This window comes from Anabas testudineus, chromosome 6 (assembly GCF_900324465.2).
Source record: "Anabas testudineus chromosome 6, fAnaTes1.2, whole genome shotgun sequence".
NCBI lineage: Eukaryota > Metazoa > Chordata > Actinopteri > Anabantiformes > Anabantidae > Anabas > Anabas testudineus.
Window position 1 is genome coordinate 15,496,143 of NC_046615.1, and position 23,169 is coordinate 15,519,311.

The window sequence follows — 23,169 nt, forward strand, 5'->3', positions numbered from 1 at the left end:
GATGTAATTACATCACCTTGTCCGGTCGTCACTTTCAAAATAAAACCATTCTACTAATCCCTATTCTACTAACCTGTTAAATGTATACAGCATCTAAACTGTTATTTTGATGTGTTTGTCGTCTTTTCTCAAATTATCCTATTATGTTTTATTTTTATTATTATTTTTTATGTAGTCGCACTTCCATTGCAAAAGTTTATCTACTTACACCTTTTTATTTTCTAGCTGCTTCACCCTACTTATTATCGTTATTATTGTAGTTCTTGTTAAAGTATAGGAATAGATTTATGGTGGTGCCAGAGCCCTTTTCATATGAAACTCCCTGATAAATAAATAAAGTTTATTAAACATTATTCTAGGAATGAAGACATGAAGAAAATATATAATATAGAATTAGACATAAAAAAGTAACCTACTTGCGTTATTTTTTTAAAAATGCTAACTTAATAAAGACCTTTATTCTCCAAACACTTGACTCTTTTACTCTGAAGGCCCCGCACTCATCCTTCAGGCCTCTTCCTGGATGACTTCTCGTTTACCTGCTGCAGACTTTGCCTGGATGACTCCGCCCCCCCCCAGTCTTGTGACAGCGCCTTCACAGCGTGGGTGTGCTCGTTTGCTCAAGGATTCTGACAACAAAAGATACCGGATACAGATCTCAGCCAACTCACCATATGTGAACACATTTAAGTCACTGCTTTACCACAAGTAGTTAAATGCAAATGATTAAAAAAGTCAATATTTCACCACCTTGTACCAACATGACCCAAATTATCAGTGCACTTGCAAGATTGAAAAAAACAGTGGTAATAATAGTTTTACAAAAGTACTTTTACAAGGAAACACGTTAACACGTTCATTATGTGCACAGCGGAGAATTTTTAACATAAGATGTTAATCATTGATGCTTTTTAAGGCATGTTCATATGTCCAGCTATGTTGAACATGTACAAATAAAAGATAACAGGATATAACAACATAACACAGCTTCCAATCTATGGAAAGCAGGACTTTCAGTGTTTTGTATGAAGTCCAAATCTGCAGCTATGCTCCCAAACATATACTTGTTGCTTGGAGGATACATGATGTTCAGTACAAATTCATACTTTATTATATGACTGTGTCACAGGACATGACTGTGCCAGTGTCAATACAAAGACACAGAAAACATAATTAAAATCTGTGTGAAGAGCCTGAGCTAGGATCAACCAACACCACATGAGTTGGCAGTTTTTAAACGTCAAATTTTAGCAGCTGTACAAGTAACAGATAAAAACTGCTCTGTAGGCATTTTAAAAATTTTAAATAAGTGTCTAGTTGTAAAATATATCAGAACAAATTTCCTTACTTTGCTTTAGATAACACGGCAAGAAGAAAATACATACAGATGAATAAGGGAATGAACCCCCAAATTCACAAATTATACATGTATCGACAATACTTTAAGGTGACAGGAGATGACCTTTGAAAGGCACTTTTGCATATTCAGTGTTTGTGCAGTTATTTGTCTTTGGCTGAAAAGCTAATACATATAAACAACTATCAAACAATGTAAAAATATCCTTATTGTGCTGCAGCACTTTAATAATCAGCAATACTGAAAACATATGCACCAGGTACAAACTTTGATGAAAAAGTGTTTTTACTCTGTTAAACATAAGTCAGAACAAAGTGTCAGACATCTCTGGTCTAGATGCGAGTGAGGAAGCTCAGATTAAGGCTAGCAGGGATCTGAATGGTGTCCAGAGCCACGGATGATGGTGTGAAGGGGAGGTTGACAGAGAAGATCTTCTTGGCATCCATCATCAAAGTAGATGACTCAACTCTGCCTTTCAAAAGGTTCTACAATATAAACAAACAGGTCTTGTAAAATTAGCTCCAGTTAGTATTACTAACCTCAAGACTGTGCAAAAATAGGGCACTCTGTTTTTGCCCACACTGAAAAAAACCTTCCGACTACTTACTTTAATAGTTGTGATGAAAGAGTTTGACACTCGCTCTTCAAATTCAATCACTGGGGTGTATAAAGTCAACACTTTCACAATCTGCCAGAAAAAAAACAAAAAACAATGAAGCCCTAGGAAAATATTATTATGACATATTTAGAAGGCTGAACTTTTACTGATGTTGGACCTGTGCTGTGGTCAGGGAAGTACACATGTTGCAGATAGCTTGGGCATCTGCCTCGGTCTTCTTCTTTATCTGCAGAAGCTGTGCAGCCTGTATGAGGGGCTCCAGAGTTTCCTTGGCACCACAGTCTGCCATCTCCTTCTCCGTCAGCCACTCCTCCAGCTGCCAAACATTATACCTGGAGCGAGAGAAACAATTCAGTGATGAAAATGTGAGATCACGAAATGAAACCTAGGCTAGGATTGAGTTTAGGTTTTCTAATATTTTAAATTATAGCACCCTCATTTGGCCATTAGGAGAAATACATAAATATATTTAGAATTTGTTTTAAATGGCAAATTAGAATGTCAGGAAAAATGTTTTTTTTACACATTTGGAAAAAAAAAATCTTTATAAAAACATGTTTTCAATGTTATGAGTTATTGAATGGGGACTGATGGTGAATAATGCAAGAATTACAATATTGTACAGTGTAATGATGCGTCAGGTTCAGGCGTGCAGGTTTCTGCCTGCATGATGTTTGTTTGTATGATGTAAACAAAGGCCAATAAATCTATCTTTCTCTTTGGTTTACATTTCATTGCATAACATATAATATAATGGCTCCTGTGTGCTCCTCAGTGTACCTGATCTGCAGACCTTTACTCCAGGAACACATGTCCTTCCGCAGCAGCAGGTGATTGAGGGTGACTGCACAGATGATATAAAACAGCTGCTTGACCACCTGTTTAATGAGGTCTGAGTCCATCCCATGCTGACTCATGGTGGTGTGGAAGAGGCCAAGTCGCTGCAGGAGGGTTTCCACTGTAACAGCCCCCTCCCCTGAGAAACTGGTGCTTCTCTTCCTCAGACCTGTTGGTTTGGACCCTAAAACACCCTGGATTGCCTCATGCTCCAGCATGCTTGCCACTACAGATAACATAGATAATAACTTTTATGCTCAGACCTTTCAAGAACACATTATTAGTTATGTGTAGTGAGATTATGGCTCATCACCTATCATGGGCTGCAGGATGTCGTCCATGCATTTAATTAGTTGACGATAGATTTGAATGGCTAGATCAGAAAAAACCTGCTGATACTCTGACAGCTCAAAGTTGGTCAGGCAGTGTTCATTCTGCTTAGCAGTGTTGTGTGTCACGGAGACCTACAGTTTACAGACAATGTACAGACATCCAGGGTTAACAATAATAAAAAAAAAAAACATACAGTAACCATAAATCTGACATGAAAACATTTTCAAATTTACCTCATCTCCACTGTACTGCTTCAAGCAATGCATTAACCGACATGTATTAGCCAACCAGAAAGACACCATTTCCAAATCATCTCCTCTTCTCTGTAAACACAGTGAAAAAATTCACTAAACTACATCAATATATATATGTTGCTTTATTTATACAGATCATAGTTATATACTGCACCTTAATGACACTTTTGATGCTAGTGATGGTGGAATTGAGCAGAGTGCTGACTCTCTGATCATCATTCACACTGTCTGCATATCGTAGGCACATGAAGATGATATAAGCTGGAAGCCCAGGAGTGAAGCTGACTGCAACACCACGAGGCTTCAGATCTGAGAAAATTCAAACATTTCAGAACAAAATTGTTAAATAAGGTTGCCTTTAATTGTCTGTGAAAAATATTTCGCTTAACCAAAAACAGGTTTAACATACCTACAACCAGAATCTTAAGCAAGCGGCTTTCATCACCCTGTTTGTACTCCAACATGCCCTGATACTCTTTCTCCTTGCGAGTAATATTAACTGCTCTGACAGGTGCATTCATCATGGAGGCATTATTATTTTGCTGGGCGCTTGCTAAACATAACAAAGACACAATATGAGCAATGAAATGATTAATTCTGTGCTAATATCATCAAGAAAATATAGTTTACAAACAATCAGCATCATGATTACCTTCAAAATCTTCAACTTTTTTAATGTAGAATTTAAGTTGTTTTTTCAACTTGCGGATAGTTTTGTCTTGCTTCTCTTGCTGCTCCATGAGGTCCTAAACATATTAGATTGAAATATAATAGATTGAAACATATTGGATTAGTATGAGGGCAAACAAGACAGCCTCAAACTGCAGATTTTTAAAACAGTGAAAATATTAAACCATTAAAAACAGAGTAAGATGAGCATCTTCAAACACTTTCCTTGCATCCTGTACCTCTACTAATTTGATTATGATTATTTCTTGCTGATAAATTACCAATTTCTCATGAAGAATGGATGCATTTAATGTTATTTTAAAACGTTAGCTATGAGAAGGACCATTCAAAGGTAAAGATCCAGTGTAGGACAGAGAAATCGGTTTATTTAATTATCAAGGAGCTTTGTAAAAATAAAAACTATCTGGCAGTCTAGCTGCCACTGACGAGACTGACCAGGTTCTCATTGGTGAGACGTGTGATCTCATGCTTCAGGCTTGCTTCAATTCGAGCATCTTCAGGCAGGTGAAGGCTCTGAGTTAACAGCTTGTGCTGCTGTTCTTTTTCCTCCTTTAACTTGTTCACCTCCTCAAGCAGCTTCCTATATTTCTCATCATGAACATGTTCCTGTTCCCGCATCTGGCACTCTAGGAGCCTGGAAGATGTAGGTAGATGTAGGTAGTAAGTCAATTCCACTGGGCATGTATGTATGTTCAAAAGTGTGGAAGCACAAAGATATGACTTTATTACCTATTTGTCTCTTTCAAGCCTTCATAAGCCAGCCACAGCTCTCCATCTTCATTCAATGTGTGGATGTCAGAGGATCTGAGAAGGTACATCAGAAAATGAGGATGAGGGATTGTTTCTGAGAGGGGATAATGGTTTCTGCAGAGTTCCCAAGTTCAATTTATTATTGAGACTTAGAACTGGATAAACACAATAAAACTGATAGATGGATTAACTAATAAAAAAAAGGTTTACTATAATCAAAATTTGCTCATTAAAAGGGTTTGAGCTTCCTAGCTACTACAGATTGCTGCAGTGAGAGAGAAATAAAGCATTAATAAATTTCTAAGAAGACAAGCAGATACCCTGTAGAATTGGAGAACAGTGGAAGCTTTACCTGTCAACATGAGGGAATGAGGAAATTTCACCTAGATCTAATCTCACACTTCCTCCAAGTGGAGAATCCTAGAGTTCACGAGAAAAATTAATAGCCGTCAGATGCGTATTTTGTCAAAACAGTGAAGATAAAAAGATTCCTGCCATAAAATTAAAATCAACTTAATTTACTTCCTTACCTTATGTTTAAGAGCCTCTTGGCGGACCATATGTGCCCGGAGAAGAAGCACTTCCTCTTTTCGCATCTCCAACTCTTCATTGGAAGAGTTGAGTTGTTCAAGCAGCGTGTTGTAGGGCAGAGAGCCCGGGCTAGGAGGTAGCAAGTCACTCTTCTCATCGGTCAGAGACTTTCGCAGTTCATTTAGATCCTGCTTCAACTTCTTGTTCTCCGACTCCAGTTCTTGCCGCTGTTACAATGTAGACAAATATAAAGTAATAAAGCATTTCCTAATTACTCTTTAAGTTTCCATTCATCTACTGCTTCATCTTCAATACAAATGTTGAGATATTATACAATACTTTTTCAATGTATACCAATGTAATGATTCCTAGTGGACGTCACCCACACACACAAAAAAAAGATCTATCTCTTGATGTGATACACCAAGTCATACCTTCAGTGTTTCTAAGTCCAGTTCTGTCCTGCCAATAGTTCTTTCCTCCTCTGCCTCCTTTTTTAGAAAAAAAAACAAAAAACACAGAATTTAAATCAATTTCATTCAGTCATAAATATCAACAACAAAAAACTTACAGATAAAACACGTTTTGGTCCATTTGACCTGTTTTTCATTTCACCATTAATAAAAGAAAGTGTTTAAATGCATACTTTTGTCTTTTCTTGTTGGGATTCTTCTCTCTTATCCAGCTGCTGCCGTAGTGACTGTTTCTCCTGCTCCAGCTCCTTTACTTTTCTCTGGAGCTTTAGAAGAACAGGCAGGTCCACTGTGGACTGGATCTCATCCTAACAAAACACAGCATTAGTTGGTGAATCTCTTCACAAATTAACTAGAATGCTGCACTAATGGGATTACAACTGAAAGGCCAGAAAAAAAACTATTCCCACAGCTGTCCCAAGAAAGGAGTTCCCAGTCCTCTGTTCTTTGTAAATTCATCAAAAATGCAAATCTAGACACAAGAGTTCCCTCTATTTTTTGTCCTTTTTGTGCAATTAATGTATTGTTTCCTGTAGACTTCTACACAGCAACATACAACAGCAATACAACAATCAAACATACATCACTTTCAGGTATTCCTGTGCAGTTTAGCATTACCTCTGTTTGTACAGAGCTGGCTTCTCCCTCTGTAGAGCCTAAACTTTGACTAAACTCAGAAGAGTTGCTGCTGTAGTTGGAGTCTGTCCTCCTGTGACTGGATTTGACTGAACTCTGTTTAGACATAAAAATACATAACAAAGAATGTTACAGATGGAAAAAACTAGCCAGACATGTCATGAATGCTTTGAACATGTCAAATGTCCTATTTTCCTAGTAAGGTTTGACCTTTTTTCTGACTGGTACTAGTTTCAGTTTCAGTGTGCTTGGTGGGCCAATGTCATCATATAAAAATTTACTAAAGCAATTCTAGCACCTTGATCAATTCTATTAAACAAATGTATCAAATGACAACAACTGTTCATTTAAGAACTGTATGAAGTCAAAATACAATTCCTTACAATGTCAAGATTCATCTCTTCCTTCAAGTCTTTGTGCCTCTCCTCTAGATGTAGGTGTTCACTCAGCAGACTTTGGTAGCGTGCACGTTCTTCAGTTAAGTCCTTCTCCAGCTGTTTTGTGTTTTCAATGTTGGTTGTAATCTCTAAAACAAAACAATATTCTATATTTATTATGAATTTAGCTATTATTAGCAAAATGGAAAAAGGTTTGTAGTGAACTACTCAGTACCTGTCATCTGTTTCGACTGTTCAAGTATAACAGTGTTCAGTTCATCTCTCTCTGTGTTAAGCAAGGTGTTCTTCATATTAAGCTCTTCTACCACCTGATTGTGAGAGGAGGCAAAAATCATGAGTCTTTAATTGCCTTTTGGGAAACAAGGCTTTGCAATACAGTCAGCATTAGGGAATAATAGTATGGGGGTGTAGGCCACAATATGAATTAAACTGAATACCACTGAAGGTATCTCCATTAATGCTATGTCATAAACCCAACTAATTAATTAATTCACTTATTAATGTTACAGATATTTGAAGAAAGAGAACCATGTAGAAATATTGTCAAGTTGGATACATTTAGGTGACAGTGGGCCTACCTGCTCAGTCTGAGCCTTGTAAATATTTGACCGCTCTTCCAGGTCTTCTTTCTCTCTGCGGGTGTTTTCCAGCTCATGCTGAAGAAATGAGAGCTGCTCCAGTAGTGAGGGAAGTGTCTCTGCTTTGGCTCTGGCCTCTTGCTCTGATTTCCTTAGGATTTCAATCTCCTTGCTCTGTTTCTCTTTCTCCACAGACTGGGCCTTCTCCACAGCAATCAGCCTTTCACTGAGTTCTCTGTTTTCTTTGTGCTGCAGGGGGAGATACACACATGCTTTGCATGTGATTTGACAACTCCCAATGACCCAATATTTCCCCAGAAACGGTTTTTAATGGTAGATTACAGCGTAAACAGCTAATGCAGACAAAACTAGACATCAATACTCTCACACACGCACCTGCTCGTCTATCTTGTGCTGCAACTGCATAATCTTGTTTTCCATGCCAATGTTGAGCTTCTTGAAGTGCTCCACAGAGCGTGCCTCAACCTTTAGTTTCTTTAATTCCTTCTTGGCCCTCATGCGACGTACACAGCTCTGCAGCAAGACAATAGCTGCCACAGCGCGTCTGTAATGCTGCCTGGTAAGCCAACCTCTTACCCACTTCTGGATGACCACAGCCTTTTTCTCAAACATCAACTGTAAAAGTTAATGTACATGGTTATGTTTAAAATTAAAATGGTAATTACAATACCTGAAATAAGTGTTATTTTTATCAAGTAAAGTGAAGTGCAGAACTCTTGTGTTCAACAATATACATTTAAAGCATTTAATGTACTGCTTAGTACAAAGGTATTGCTAGAAGCCTTCACTGTGTCTGCAGTGTTACTTACAAAACGTGACTCATCTGGGCTTCCTTTGTATCTAAAGGAACTTTTTAACATTTTGCTTAATAGGCATTAATTCCTGTTTTCATAGAGGTAGCTGTTACTATTACTTGTAGTTATTGTAATCTATGTAATCTATCTATTAAGCCAGTTGCTCAATGGGTTGAATGAAATCCTTTAAAAAATATTTTAAACTCACTGGGAAAGAGAAGAAATTTCCTTTATAAGCTTAACATTACCTTATAGTACTTCTTTCTAGCCATGTAAGCCCTCAAGAAGCACTGAATGGTGATAGCTGCAGAGCGCTGTTGCTGGTAGCGTTTCCTGGTCACCCACATACGCATGTTACGCTGAATAACAATAGCTGCTCTGGTTCTTCGAAGAAACTTGACATAACTGGCAGAAAAAAGTAAAAACATGTAATATATTTCTATTGCCTCTAACCACCTTATTCTGTTGGTGTTTTTTGTCAACATACCATCGTGCCTGGTGGCCTCGTACATGTCTCTGAATGGTGACAGCGGAGTCTCTCATCCTGAGGTACTTCTTGCGGGCCAGCCAGCAGCGGATTGTCTTCTGGATGTGGACACAAGCCATGCGTAGTTTGTCAGAACGCATTTTCTCCAGGTAAGCCACCTGACCAGCCCTGAAGAAGATCTTGTTTTTGCCAAACTGATACTTATCACGGTCCTAGGGGAAAAACACAAAACTAAGTGGCATATGTAATATGTCATATTTCTGTGGGTCAATGAAATTTGCACAATTCAGACATACTTTAATAAGCTTTTCCATGAGATTTTTGCAGGTCTGTTTTCTATCTAAAAGCACATCCTTTTGCTTCATGAGGACCCGGTAACGACAAAAAAATTCCTGGTAGGTCCATCTACAATAGTGGTATAGAAAGTAAAAGAAAGTTGGATAGATCACTTGTTAAAATATATAAGTGTGTATACAATTACCCGTGCACATATTTTGTGGACCAGCTCATGTTACTAATATGCTACCTAGATGGAAAGCCTGCTGCTGAGATCCGAATTGTTTCGAGGATGCCACATGCCCGAAGCTGCTGCACTGCCCTCACAGGGTCCAAGCTTTTTAAAAGATAACAAACATCTGTTACAAAAATGTCTGTGCAACTGTTTTATTTATGCTTGTTGCTGATATTATATGAAACAGACTATTGAAATCATCTTCCTTACCTAAATGGAGCTTTATGGTCATTTGGTTTGATGCAGCGTACATAATGTGGAGTTGTAGCATTTAGTGTGTCCATCAGCAAATGTAAAGACTGTCGAAACTGAGAAAAAGACAAGAACAAAAACATACTTCAGCATTAACAAATCACATGTTTTTGGTGGTTATTAATTCACTTAAAGGCAACTAAACACTGGCCACCTGAGAAGAATATTCAGTTATGAATCATCTTCAAAACCGTTACACACCACCACATGTCATTTGCTTCTGGTAATGGTCTCACCTGCAGTCCAACAGTCTTCTTATTATCCCTCTGAGTCTGTCCAGGCCTACCTGTGACGCTGGTAAGCTTGTTAGAATTAGTTGCCTTCTCATCATCCTCGAACAGCTTCAGCAGTAGATCAAACTGAAAAGATTATTTTTTTCAGAAATCAAAGCACCAGAAAACAAAGCTGTCATTGAACAGCAGATGGCAGTGTTTTAAAAAAATAAAAAAGTGAGCCTATTTCCTCCAATAGTTGTGGTTTAACAATTCCAGGGTGTGTGCCTTGGGCTTTGGGACAAAAACACTTCTGGCACTTGATAGGAACAGTTGACATCAAATAACGCTGAATATATTTATTAAAAAAATAGGACTAATCAAGAAGGTCTAATAACTAAAATAAAAATTAAAATATGATAAACAGTTGACAAACTATTTCACCTTGCTATTTTTCAGCACATTTATCTGCTCCTCGTTGACTGTGTCCTTGTTTTTCTCCAGGAAGCCCTCACACTGGTACTCCACCTAGGCACAAAGGACCAGGTTAAACAGTGTTCTTCATCTAAAAGAGTAAAGGTCATATTCATCATCCAGAGTCTGAAGAAGACTGATTAGACCTGCTTTAATAAAAAGAATCATAAAACTGTGGTGAAGGCACATAATTCTAACTCATAACAATTTTCGACATCACCCTCCGTGTGCTTTTGGTGGGAAAATATGACTCATGCATCCATCCGTCCATTTTCCACACTGCTTGTTCTGCTCAGGCTAGGGGGCAGCTGGAACCTATCCCAGCAGACACTGGGTGAAAGAGTGGCTTATACCCTGGACTAGTCACCAGTATTTCAAATGGTGAACGCATACAAACAATCAAACATGTTTGCACCTGGAAGCAATTTATTTTACATTTATTTACAATTAATCTAACCTGTACACATCTGGACTATTGAAATACCTGAACACCAGAAGAAACCTGTGCAGCTACACATAGTGCATGCAAACACCCTATAGAAAGATCCCACCACTATGCTAGAACCAATAACCTATTTTTGTAAGACATGCTAAACAGAGAGACACAATGTCTGTTGCATAAAACACTGTTTTACTGGGCAATTAAGTACCTTGTCTGCAAAGTGGTGGATGATGAAAGCTCTATTTGATAACCTGGGTTTATCAAAGTGAGCATTCTGCTTCAAGAGGGTGTTGTACAGTTTCTGGGCCCATGTGTCATCAGAGCCTTTAGGCATCTAAGGAAAGAGGAAGAGCTGACACATCAGTTAGTCATAGCCCTACTGCTTACTCAAAAAAAACATAGTGTGGTGTAGATTCCTCAAATGGAAAGTAGCTAACTTTGCATTCCTCATCCAGAAGGTCGAGGATACCCAGCTTAGACTCTATGAGATTTATGCATGGCTGGTTGTCATAGAAGTCAATTAGTGTCCATGGGATTTCCTCTTTCATGTATTCCTCTTGCTCCAGTTTGAAGACATGCTGCAGGGAGTGACAGCTAAAAATAACTTACTTGTATATTTTGACCAGACAAGTAGTGTGTTGGGAAGGAAAAGACACATACCAGGTTGAACTGTTGTTGAAGCTTCTCATTGGCATAATTGATGCAAAACTGTTCAAAACTGTTGACATCAAATGTTTCAAACCTGAAGACAAATTCATGTTGAAATTAAACATATATGTCTATCATTGGAACATAAATTTAAAACACACACACAAACAAACACACACACACACACACACACAAACAAACATACCCATAAATGTCCAGCACACCAATGAAAGAGTGTTGTTTTCCTCCTGATTTTAAGGCACTGTTAATACTGCCCACAATCCAGCTGAACAGTTTGGCATAAATGTGTTTTGCCAAGGCGTCTCTGCCATTGACTGCATTCATTCTGGAGACAGACTTGACGTAGGTTTCTGTGGTTGTCTTGAGCTTCCTGTGGCACAACCAGTGGGCCATTTCTTGACAGGGCACCCCCACCAACTCGCTAAACACCATCAGGTGGACATTATCTGGCTGGATGAGTATTAAACATTTAAACAACATTTAAACTAATGTTAAATGAATTTAACCAAATGTACATATATCAAACGTTCCTTGCTGTGTTCATAAATCAGTATTTACCAAGATGCTGCTTCTATCTGCTGACTGATCTTTCACCTCCACATTACTAAGATGGAGAACAGCTGCCAGAATTTGGTAAATCTCCATTTGATCCCTTTCACCAATCCCTACAATAAAACAGAAGAATGTATAAAAAATGTATATGTACAAAATATAGTTTCTTCAACATGTAAGTGCCAATCTTATTAAAATGCAACTAACACTCACCCAAAAGTGAGAATGCCTTCCTGGTATTGCGCATCTCTTTGGCATCATCTACTCCATTTATGATGGGGTTCTGACCCTGGTTAGTATAGTAGAAGTCATCTGCACAACCTTTAAACATTAAAGCATATAAAATAATGCACTAATTTAGACTTAGACATGGACTTACTGGTCAATCAACTCTAAATTGTGCCACAAGGAAAACTGGCTTGCATACCTAACTTGAAGGCTTTGAACTCTGGTAAATGTGAAGAGGCACAGAGCTGGTAGAATATATGATAGTTCCTTTCTCTGTAGGTCTATAGGTAATACAAACAGAGTAAAATAGGATCTACTGTATGTAAATTACAGAAATCACCACAAACATAGTCAGTAAAATTAGTACCTTTAAACAATGCACCAGAATACAAAAATATTGTTCTATGTATTAGGTCATATACTGACAGGGGGGGGTTGTTACCTTGCAAATTAAATCCAAGGCAATGCAACTTACCTGAAACACAACTCTAGACTTTTCCAGTAAGTATGTTCTCATGTTAGCCCCAGTAATACAATGCTTCTTGTCAAACCCAATCTCAATGTATTTCCCAAAGCGACTGCTGTTGTCATTCCTTGTCGTCTTGGCATTCCCAAAGGCCTAAAAAACAAGCAGCTATGTATCAGTACCTCTTTTTTTTTTTTTTTTAAATCTGCAATAATACTAATTTATTTTCCTAAAGAGTTGAATGTTACCTCCATGATGGGGTTGGAGGCAAGAACCTTTTCCTCAACATTGGCCTCACCTGAGGAGCTGCTGACTGTGGCAAAGTAACGCATAGCATACTTAGCAGAGACGGTTTTTCCAGCCCCAGACTCACCACTCACTATGATAGACTGGTTTCTTTCATCCCTGCATGAAAATATGACAACATACAGACCGAATCTCAGCTAAAACAAAGTATATCCACATAAGAAAGCAAACATTATATATGTTTATATTTCAATTTAAATGTGAAGTATCAAAACCTCGCCATCTGTCTGTAGGCTTCCTCTGCTACTGCAAATATATGTGGGTCCATGTCCCCCATGTTCTGCCCACTGTAGGCATTGATGATCTCAGTTTCATAAATAGGCAGGTTCTCATAAGGATTTATAGCAACTAGGATAATTCCTGAATACCAAAAGGAAATACATTTTCAGTTAGGGTCTACTAAAACAGCACAAATGTCTTTTATCTAACATGGATATAAATGAATAAATTGATACTCTACATCTAGTTGGTCTGTGTGGAATATTCATGACAAATGTATACAAAGCATTTTAGTGTGTTCCTTTAAAAGCAGCCTGCACCACTATAATCAGCAAAATGTACCATAGATTATGTTAGAGCATAGAGTGAGCAGGGCTCCAAAGTCTACAGTGACAGTGATAGTGTGAGTCAAAAGAGATGGCGCTCATTACCACAGTATGTGTAAATCAACTTGGAGTCAACAAAGCGCACTTTAAGGTTGTGCAACACTGCAGGCTCATTGAGGTAGCTAAGAGCTGTGAGGTCATTTTCCGCCACCAGGATGTTGGGGTTTCTTAATGGTGGAAGGTTGTTGGTTCTGGGGTCTATTTTGTATTGCAACTCCTAAAAAAGACAAAGAAGATGTTAGCTTTGATTAACAGTTGATTTTATTTTACGTAAACCACAGTAATTGATAAAAAAGATATAAAAAAACAAATATAGTTAAACACAAAAATAATGGTTTAAGTTCTACTCGTCATTGAAGCTATCCAGCAACCACTGTGCCTAGCTTGTTCATGTTCACTCATGATAACACTTATTTCCATACCTGAAGTGCATGCCCAAACTCGAGATCAGAGCTGCAGGCAGCAACAACGCTGAGTGAGAAATTTCACCTACATTGCACAGACATTACCATCCACCTATTTTGAAGCAATTACATTACACAAGCTTTTTGCACAGTAGGTTTTGCAAACAGAAGCATGTAGTGTTTGACTTTACTAGGAATCTATATGCATTTAACAAACCTTTGTCAGTATTCCTGCTGAGAAATGTGTTCATGGCTCACATCACACACCCATTTCTATTTCGCTGCCCATGTCTCACTTTGTGTTACTATGTGGGTATGTCTGTGTGTGTGGGTATGTCTCTGTGTGTGTGTGTGTGTGTGTGTGTGTGTGTGTGTGTGTGTGTGTGTGTGTGTGTGTGTGTGTTGTAATTTCCCTGCCTCACCGTGCCATCATCCAGTCGCAAAGACAGTGTTTGGTCGCCAGGAGTGTAATCTTTGATAAGCTCTGCTGACTTCCACACTTCTGCTGCATCTGGGACCCATACACGGGCATACTGATGGACACAGGGGAAACCGGGTCAGGGACTTTTCAACCACTTCACTTCACAGTAAAAGTCTTTTACAAAACCAGAGCAATGACACGTAACGTTACAGTACTAGAAGGCTAGAGGCTGAGCAGAAATCAGCAGACAGCAGGTTTGTGTATCATATGGATGGATACTGCGGATTATAAGTAGTAGACACATTTTAAAATCAATAAAACAGCACTAAAACAGTTAAAAACTATCAGTGAATAGCACTAGTTACGTTAAACCACCATTCTTCACGGACATAACTGGCGGTGACATATACTGACGATAAATTAGCTAGCTTGAGGAAACCGTGGTGAAGAGCTGGACTCTAACATGCCTACCTTAGAGTAAAGTTCAGAGGCTGCCATGTCTTCCAACTCCTTCAGTAAGTCCCCAGAAAATGTCTCTGCCTGCAGCGACAGGGGTAAAACATTTTCCTGCCTCTAGACGATGAAACGTGAACTTTTCTGAGCCCCTTTCCTCGTTTCTGAGCCTTCAACCAGCGGCAACAGTCAACAGGCAACAGTCAACAGGCAACAGTCAACGGCAACGGCGGACACGCAGCTGCGCGTGCCCCGACACGCTTTGCTCTCGTGCCTCCCAGCGGCTAACACGCGCATGACAACTAAAGCCAACTAAAGGAGGAGGAAGAGGAGGAGGTGGAGGAAGAGGAGGAGGAGGAAGAGGAGGAGAAGAGGAGAGGAGGAAGAAGGGAGGTGGAGGAAGAGGAGGGAAAAGAAGAGAGGTGGAGTAAGAGGAGGTGGAGGAAGAGGAGGTGGAGGAAGAGGAGGAAGAAGAAGAGGAGGAAGAAGAAGAGGAGGTGGAGGAAGAGGAGGAGGAAGAAGAGGAGGTGGAGGAAGAGAGGTGGAGTAAGAGGAGGAGGAAGAAGAGGAGGAAGAAGAGGAGGAGGAAGAAGAGGAGGTGGAGGAAGAGGAGGAAGAAGAAGAGGAGGAAGAAGAAGAGGAGGTGGAGTAAGAGGAGGAAGAAGAAGAGGAGGGAAAAGAAGAGAGGTGGAGTAAGAGGAGGTGGAGGAAGAGGAGGAAGAAGAAGAGGAGGAAGAAGAAGAGGAGGTGGAGTAAGAGGAGGAAGAAGAAGAGGAGGGAAAAGAAGAGAGGTGGAGTAAGAGGAGGAAGAAGAAGAGGAGGGAAAAGAAGAGAGGTGGAGTAAGAGGAGGTGGAGGAAGAAGAAGATGAGGTGGAGGAAGAAGAAGAGGAGGTGGAGGAAGAGGTAGAGGAGGTGGAGGAAGAAGAAGAGGAGGGAAAAGAAGAGAGGTGGAGGAAGAGGAGGTGGAGGAAGAGGAGGGAAAAGAAGAGAGGTGGAGGAAGAGGAGGTGGAGGAAGAAGAAGAAGAGGAGGTGGAGGAAGAGGAGGAAGAAGAAGAGGAGGGAAAAGAAGAGAGGTGGAGGAAGAGGAGGTGGAGGAAGAGGAGGAAGAAGAAGAGGAGGTGGAGGAAGAAGAAGAGGAGGTGGAGGAAGAGGAGGAAGAAGAAGAGGAGGTGGAGGAAGAAGAAGAGGAGGTGGAGGAAGAGGAGGAAGAAGAAGAGGAGGGAAAAGAAGAGAGGTGGAGGAAGAGGAGGAGGAAGAAGAGGAGGTGGAGGAAGAAGAAGAGGAGGTGGAGGAAGAGGAGGAAGAAGAAGAGGAGGAAGAAGAAGAGGAGGTGGAGGAAGAGGAGGAAGAAGAAGAGGAGGGAAAAGAAGAGAGGTGGAGTAAGAGGAGGAGGAGGAAGAGGAGGTGGAGGTAGAGGTAGAGGAGGAAAAAGAAGAGGAGGAAGAAGAAGAGGAGGTGGAGGAAGAGGAGGAAGAAGAAGAGGAGGGAAAAGAAGAGAGGTGGAGGAAGAGGAGGAGGAAGAGAAGGAAGAAGAAGAGCAGGAGGAAGAGGAGGAGGAAGAAGAGAAGAAGAGGAGGAAGAAGAAAAGAAGAAGAGGTGGAGGAAGAGGAAATGAAGGAACAGAAGAAAGAAGAGGAGGAGGAAGAAGAGAAGAAGTGGTGGAGGAAGATGAGGAAGAAGAGGAGGTGGAGGGAGAGGAGGAAGAGTAGAAGGAGGAAGAGGAGGAAGAGAAGAAGTATAGTAGGTGGATGAAGAGGAGGAAGACGAGGAGGTGGAAGAGGAGGAGGAGGAGGAAGAAGAGGAGGAGGGGAGGAGGAAGGGGGGAAGAGAAGAAGAAGAAGAGGAGGAAAGGATGAAGAAGAGGAGGAGGAGGGAGAATGGGAGTTGGATGAAGAAGAAGGAGAGGAAGTGGAAGAGGAGGAAGAAGAAGAGGAAGAGTAACAATAGGAGGTGGAGGAAGAAAAAGGAAGAGGAGAAAGAGGAGGTAAATGTAACAGCTACGTAACTAGATACATGAACTCAAATACCATTTTCAGGTACTTGTAGTTGTAGAGTATTTCTATTTCTATTTTGTTACTTTTACTCAGTTACTCGGAATTTCTTACAAAGAACCAAGGACTCAAAGAGCTTTGTAGTGATCTCCTCCATCATATGAGCCTGATACTTCTATACTACATACTAAATACTACAGTATTTGATGGTGTGGCTGAGAGCTCCTGTATGAGCAACAGTGATGAAGTACAGAATTTTATCGCTTGACAGCTGACATTTGTATCTCACACCGAGTTACTAAGTTACATGGATATTTAACCTTCATTTTTTATTATTACCAGATTAGTCATTTTCATATTTACACCTTCGAAAGTTTGTTTACAGTTTCCAGCGCAAATGTAAACTCTTCTTTTAAAAAGTTTAGTTTACACCTGTAGAGTCTTTATTTGGTACTTGGCTATTAAACATAATTCACTGTCAGTTCTATTAATATTGATGAAGGTTCTTACACCTGCCTCACGTGAATCACTATTTATATACTATTTCTTTTAAACATTTATTTATGGCCTCATACTGAGGAATAAACATACTAATTTTCTTCTGTTACCTAGCCATATAATATATTATTCAGAGTTCAGAATGGAGTAGGTCTTCCTATGTCTCACCATTATTCTTTGACGGAGGAAAGACTTCATTAAGTTAAGTCCAATAAACAGGGATATTGAATTGTTAAAAAAACACATAGAAATAAAAAACAATAAATGTGGGCTAATAGATACTAACAAACAAAACAAAAACAACCCTAACATACTGTATGTATTACACTTATCTTCATCTGGCAGTCTCAAAACACAATGATTATGAATTCACCTTACAGTTCACACTCTTGGTGCTTAGGAATACAGGATTATTAGTACATCATGGTTTTGTTTGTTAATGACAGAAAAAATGCAAGGACATAATCAAGTAATTGTACTTAAGATATTATGCAAAACTATTTTATTTACAAAACAAATGGCACAGTGTGACTGCACAGTAAATGCACATGCACACTCCAGACATGTCAAGAGAGTTTCTTCCTAAGTGATTCCAGTCAGACAGTGACAGACATTTCAGGCAAGACTCACAACTAAGATTTTCACTGAGGGAGCAAATATTGCTCAAGAGGAACAGTACAGTACTTTTAAGGCCATTTTAGAAGTTAAGATGAAATGGAAACCAGCAGCAAATCTTGGCAAACCAATGTCACTAAAATGAATTAAAACACAACTGGCTACAAAGTGTGTGTGTGATCCAATCTTCAGTACAGAATTTCACTGTGATCACAAACAAACGAGGATTAGGAAAATAAGCAGGATTACTTCACTTGTTCAATATTCACACAGATATGCCTCCAGGTGAGCAAATGAACACTCAAAACAGTGAAAAACTGAAGACATACCTGCAAATTACACTTCTACTTCACGCACACATCTATGCAAAAAGATGTTTTCCGTCTGTGGTCATAACTCATAAGTACTTTTGCCTAACATGGAAGATAAGATTCCTTGTTGCTGATGAACAGGCTATTCACTCATATTGTGGCAACTGTATGGAGGCATACATCTTTAAAATGAAAATGTTCAGAGAAATTAAGATAGCTTTAACATCCATTAATATTTAAACAAGTTCAGAAATCAGTCACTATTTCATGCTCTTAATCTCTCAAGAAACATTTTCATGTACTATTTGGTTTGACTTAACTCACTGACAATTTAGTACCTGACAGTTTCCAATTTTTTTTTAAGTATTTGGTTTGGTACATAACTTGTTCTTAGAGAATACATATAAAGGCAAATATTAACAAAAATATAAAGAGCAGGTTGATATGAAATGGGGGATGGAATGGTAACAAAAAGGTAAAAATGAAAACAATCAACCAGCCAGTTTGCTGGTCACAATTGACGTCTTTCTTTGAGGCAGGTCCTGAGGTGTTGGGATGTGTCCTCCTGTGATCTCAGTCTTCTCCGTTGGGGCTGATGGCAACTGTTTATTTTTCATTTTTGCCTTGGCCATGTTGTAGTCTCCAGAGTCAAAATATTTTTGCTGAAACAAGAAAACTTAATGTGAGACTTCTATAACACTGCTATTGTTTCATAAGTATGCGATACTTGGTCTGAAACGCACCCCCTTCTGAAGCCTTTTCCTGAGAAAGTCTGAGCCTCCAGGCTTGGCTCCAAGGTTAGGATACCTGGCCTTCAGTTTGGCCTCCTCTGCTTTCTCTGGACTGACTACTTTGTCCTCCATTTCCTGTTGAAAGAGCACAGAGTGTATAGTTGAGAAATTATCCAGTCACCATATGATCCATTCACCTGTCTGGAAGAAGGAAAAACTATAATATTTATTTCGGGATGCATACAACATTATGATTAATAAACGTGAACTAATTATTCTGCATAACATTCAGGCTCGACCATAAAGGTAAAGTCCAACTGGTGTTTGCGCCAGTATTTATTGTGTCATTTAAGTTAGCGTTTTATCAATGGGATTAGCCGATAATGAAGAGGTTATGATAACCAACGGACTGGCAACAAACAGCCGGATATTTCTTATGTTGTACCTACAAATGATGGCAGTTAACTTGCTAATTGCTCGGCGGTAGCATCGATGATAACATTAGCCAAAACCAGCTGCTTGCTACTAGCATGCTGCTAGCCGCCTGCTAATTTACCAGCTTCAGCGTGCTGCTAGCGCTGGAAAACTAGTTAAAACGTGCAGTCTGTCGTTGTAAATCACCTGCTGTTCTTCCGCAGTCCTTGTCTCTTCAACCTCCTCAGACATTGCTGTATTGTAACCCTGCTTTGGACACAAAACGGTAGATGTAACGTTAGCCGTGCAACCTGCTCTAGTGGAAGATGAAAGGTACCAGTGTCAGCGACGAGGCGGGCGACAGCAGCAGCCTGTCCAGCAACAGGCCGGTGAATCGATGCCAGAGAAGCAGACGGACGGAGACTGGGATCAGATCGTTATCACAGGATTGTTAATCAAGCGACCGAGATTTGTTTTTTAAAACAGTAGTCCTCTGCTCCATAAATTCTATTTAGTAGAACATGCATAGAAGAGTGCTAGCTTCGTGTTTTTATGCACGTATACAGTATTTATTAAAAAATATGTTGACTTATTAATATATTTATGAGTAGACCTATATTTATAAGCGCATGTCCACAAAATCCCAATCTCTAGGAGAATAATATTGTAATATTTTATTATATTTATAATATTCTGTAATATATCAGAATAAAACACATTATAAGAAAACGTGAAAAAGTAATATACATAAATTCCTGTTTAAGTTTAGTTGAAATATTTCTTACCTCCGCGAGATTCTATGTTTTTATTATAGTATTATACATACAAGGCTAAAAATATAAATAATTTGACAACTTATTTTCTCTATAAAGTGTATTCTGTCGGGCTATGCAATCTTTCTATTTATTTTAGTTTAGCATTTGTCATTAATATGTCAACTGTCTGCTCTCCTGACTGATGACAAAATCAACAAACTATCTACATCAATACACATTAACCCCCGTTTTAGAATAAAGAAGTGAAAGAAGAATAGCTTATGTCCTTAGGTTTGTAGTTTTTTTTATAACCTATAAAAGTCATCTATGCCCTATTATAGAACAGTTAGTAAAATGGTGTGATGGATAACATTTTTATTTTTTAATCTTAATTTTTACATTAGAAAGTACTTACAAATTAGACTGATAGGAAACATTGCAGCTGTCCTATCGCAGAAACAATCTAGATTGTTTAGATTTCATTCGAAGTTCATTCTATTTATCCGCGTGGTTGCATCCCACATTATGCGTATGCATTTAGGAAACTTGCAACAATTTCCTTTTCTCCATGTTCTTTGTCAACACAGTTGCAAATAGTTTATCAGCATATATCTATCTTTATCTATCTAGAATATATGTAACAAAATAAAAATGACTAATTGATGTTTTAACAAATATATAGTGTCTTAGCACCTCCATGAATTTAACTATGGTTAACTGTGCAGTTGTACTGCAACATCCCACCACAGAAAATAAGACACAAGGGAAGAGCAGGTACAGAAAGATTTTTTTAATGTTGTATATTTTTTTTTATTTGTGTATTTTTTGCCCTTTTCAATATTTTGTCTGTTAAAGTAAACATTATAATATGCATCAGGATAGAATCAATTATAACAGCCCCAGACACCACACACTGGGAGACATGTGGATAATTGCTGCTGCTTTGGAGGCAGGATCTTTGCAAGGTCAATGCTTTCAGTTTTTTTTTACAGCAATTTAAAACTGAAAGCATTACTGTGTCCATCATCTGCCATTTGGAAATTAAATTCCAAAACAAAAGTACACAGGCTCACAGAACCCTGTGTACAAGGAACACAAGGTCAACTTGCTCTGGAGTTTCATTACATGGAAAGAAACCCTGAAGCATGAGATTAATTATCCTCATCCCCCATCTCGATGTCCTCTTTTAACATCTGCACCATTTTGTCTTCCATTTGTTTGGCCTTTCCTGTGAAAATAAAAGACAAAGTTTAAACAATGCTGAAATTACAGACTTATTAACTAACATTTAATATGCACTGTTTACAATTTCCTTAATTATTTAAAAGAATATCCATACTACGTAAATTGTAACAACAGCAGCTTAGTTAAATTAAAATAGTGTCACCAAAAAAATCAAAACTATTTGTAGATGATAACATTATTTTTACGTTTCATTTTGCCAACTGCTGGCTCTGATGACTCTTTACCTGCATGCGGTGCTTTGATAAGGTGAATATTTTTCTTCACTTCGTTGATAGCCTCCTCCTTCTCCAACTGTTTGCCCTTCTTTAATCTATAGTGGAGTCAAAATTTTTGACAAAAAAAGTGAATCTCAATTCAGAAAAAGTCGTATTCGTCACCTTGCATTGAATATAAAACAGTAACAGCCAGATGCAATATAACATGAACTTGGCATGAACTGTGAAAAATGAATTGCTCACCTGTTCATTATGAATCGTGCCTGTCGTTTCTGTTTGATTTCCTCCACTCTCTTCATTGCTTCCACTATAAAAGATAATTGTGAAAAATAATTGCTCTGCTCAAAAATCCAACAATCACATGTTCTGAAAGGAAGTGTTTCACAGAAATAAATGTATAGTATACCTGTCTTGTCCCACAGATTCCTGTTATATTTGACAGGAATGCATCTGCGTTTCTCAAACTCCAGGGAGTTATCCTGGAAAAGCAGCATGTTTGATGTTTAGGTAACAGTAAAATAAACCAATGCGCACTGAAAAACTGCTTTATAGATAACCAGCTTACCACTGTCAGCTCCTTTCCTGATGCCTTTCTAAATGCTTTGGTCCATCTTGTTTTTCTTGGATTACGCTTCTTCTTGAAGTTCTTGTGGCATTTTGATCTGCAGAATCTGAATGCCTACATTTATTAAAAGGAAATTTTGAAAAAAAATGGACAATCTGTGTTAAGAACAAGAAAATATGGTACAAATTTCAGCAGCTTGCTATCAAATAATTATGTAATAATATTAACTCCACAACTCCTCTTTAAGTAACACCTTATTTATTTACGTATTTGTTTGTTAAGCCTATGTTTTACCTTTGTTGTCTCAGCAGGAGTGAGGAAAGGTAAAAGTTCTGTATACATAACGCGTTAGCATCTACATATTCTGCACTAGTATTTGTTGGCGTGGAGCTAAGACTATTGAGATGTTTATAATTTATCCACAGATCGCCATTTCAAGTTCATGTTTTCACGGTGGTACCTTCAGAGGGCGCAGTTACTCCATTAGCCAAAACAGAGGCCCTGCTATTTAAATGTCCAACCTCGAGAAATACCTCGTTCTTAAGGTAAAATTATTAAAAGGCAAAAAAAACACTATCAAGTAGAAATTATGACGTTAACAATATTTCCCCCAGCTGCATAGTGTAGTTAATCACTAGGTTATTTAGGTTGACACTGAAACACTGTCTGATCCACGTGAGAGAATCCAACACGTTATGCTAGCGAGCTAACGTTAGCATCAATCAGCTAGCCAGCTAACGGAACAACGCTGACTGTTAAAGTTACACGGATATCAGGCAGAAAAATAACATTACCTTGCAGTCGTTCCGTACAAACATAACCCCATGCCCGGGGTACACCGGCCCCGAGCAGAAATAACATTTTTCGATGCGCATTTTCACAGCAGAAGTGCTGCGTGCGACGCTGACAAAAACAAGACCGCCCCGTCCGTCGCTTCTTCTTCCTGGTGTCAGTGCGCAGCTGCAGCTCCTGGCGGAAGTTTACTGCCCCCTGCCGGAACCACAGCTTCACTGTGCTTCAAATGATTCAGTGTAAAGGAGGCGACTTCAGCGTTTGGAAGCTCGATCCTTCAGT

The 23,169-nt window shown here is 38.9% G+C and overlaps 3 protein-coding genes across 3 annotated transcripts; all 3 read right to left on the minus strand.

Annotated features, from left to right (window-relative positions):
- Window positions 1-1,088: 1,088 nt before the first annotated feature.
- LOC113165852 (unconventional myosin-Va-like) lies at window positions 1,089-15,063 on the minus strand. The gene is made up of 40 exons (XM_026365624.1): window positions 14,772-15,063; window positions 14,302-14,412; window positions 13,521-13,692; window positions 13,086-13,230; window positions 12,813-12,969; window positions 12,574-12,717; window positions 12,298-12,379; window positions 12,084-12,191; window positions 11,877-11,983; window positions 11,503-11,768; window positions 11,310-11,391; window positions 11,087-11,227; window positions 10,858-10,983; window positions 10,178-10,261; window positions 9,758-9,880; window positions 9,480-9,577; window positions 9,285-9,371; window positions 9,055-9,163; window positions 8,759-8,970; window positions 8,520-8,676; window positions 7,853-8,092; window positions 7,457-7,705; window positions 7,093-7,186; window positions 6,864-7,006; window positions 6,463-6,576; window positions 6,018-6,152; window positions 5,806-5,862; window positions 5,371-5,598; window positions 5,193-5,260; window positions 4,820-4,894; window positions 4,526-4,724; window positions 4,053-4,146; window positions 3,810-3,953; window positions 3,555-3,709; window positions 3,380-3,469; window positions 3,127-3,277; window positions 2,757-3,039; window positions 2,134-2,308; window positions 1,965-2,045; window positions 1,089-1,842 (listed from the first exon to the last, which is right to left on the minus strand). Exons 1-40 carry the CDS (start codon window positions 14,796-14,798, stop codon window positions 1,690-1,692), a joined length of 5,466 nt encoding a protein of 1,821 aa, XP_026221409.1. The 5' UTR covers window positions 14,799-15,063; the 3' UTR covers window positions 1,089-1,689.
- Window positions 15,064-17,714: 2,651 nt separating this feature from the next.
- On the minus strand, window positions 17,715-19,708 carry LOC113165274 (cAMP-regulated phosphoprotein 19-like). The gene is made up of 3 exons (XM_026364663.1): window positions 19,523-19,708; window positions 18,914-19,036; window positions 17,715-18,832 (listed from the first exon to the last, which is right to left on the minus strand). The coding sequence occupies exons 1-3, from the start codon at window positions 19,565-19,567 to the stop codon at window positions 18,662-18,664; spliced, it is 339 nt and encodes a 112-aa protein (XP_026220448.1). The 5' UTR covers window positions 19,568-19,708; the 3' UTR covers window positions 17,715-18,661.
- Window positions 19,709-20,900: 1,192 nt separating this feature from the next.
- On the minus strand, window positions 20,901-23,045 carry rsl24d1 (ribosomal L24 domain containing 1). Its single transcript, XM_026364660.1, has 6 exons — window positions 22,890-23,045; window positions 22,096-22,209; window positions 21,937-22,009; window positions 21,774-21,837; window positions 21,540-21,625; window positions 20,901-21,298 (listed from the first exon to the last, which is right to left on the minus strand). Exons 1-6 carry the CDS (start codon window positions 22,968-22,970, stop codon window positions 21,222-21,224), a joined length of 495 nt encoding a protein of 164 aa, XP_026220445.1. The 5' UTR covers window positions 22,971-23,045; the 3' UTR covers window positions 20,901-21,221.
- Between the last annotated feature and the right edge of the window lie 124 nt (window positions 23,046-23,169).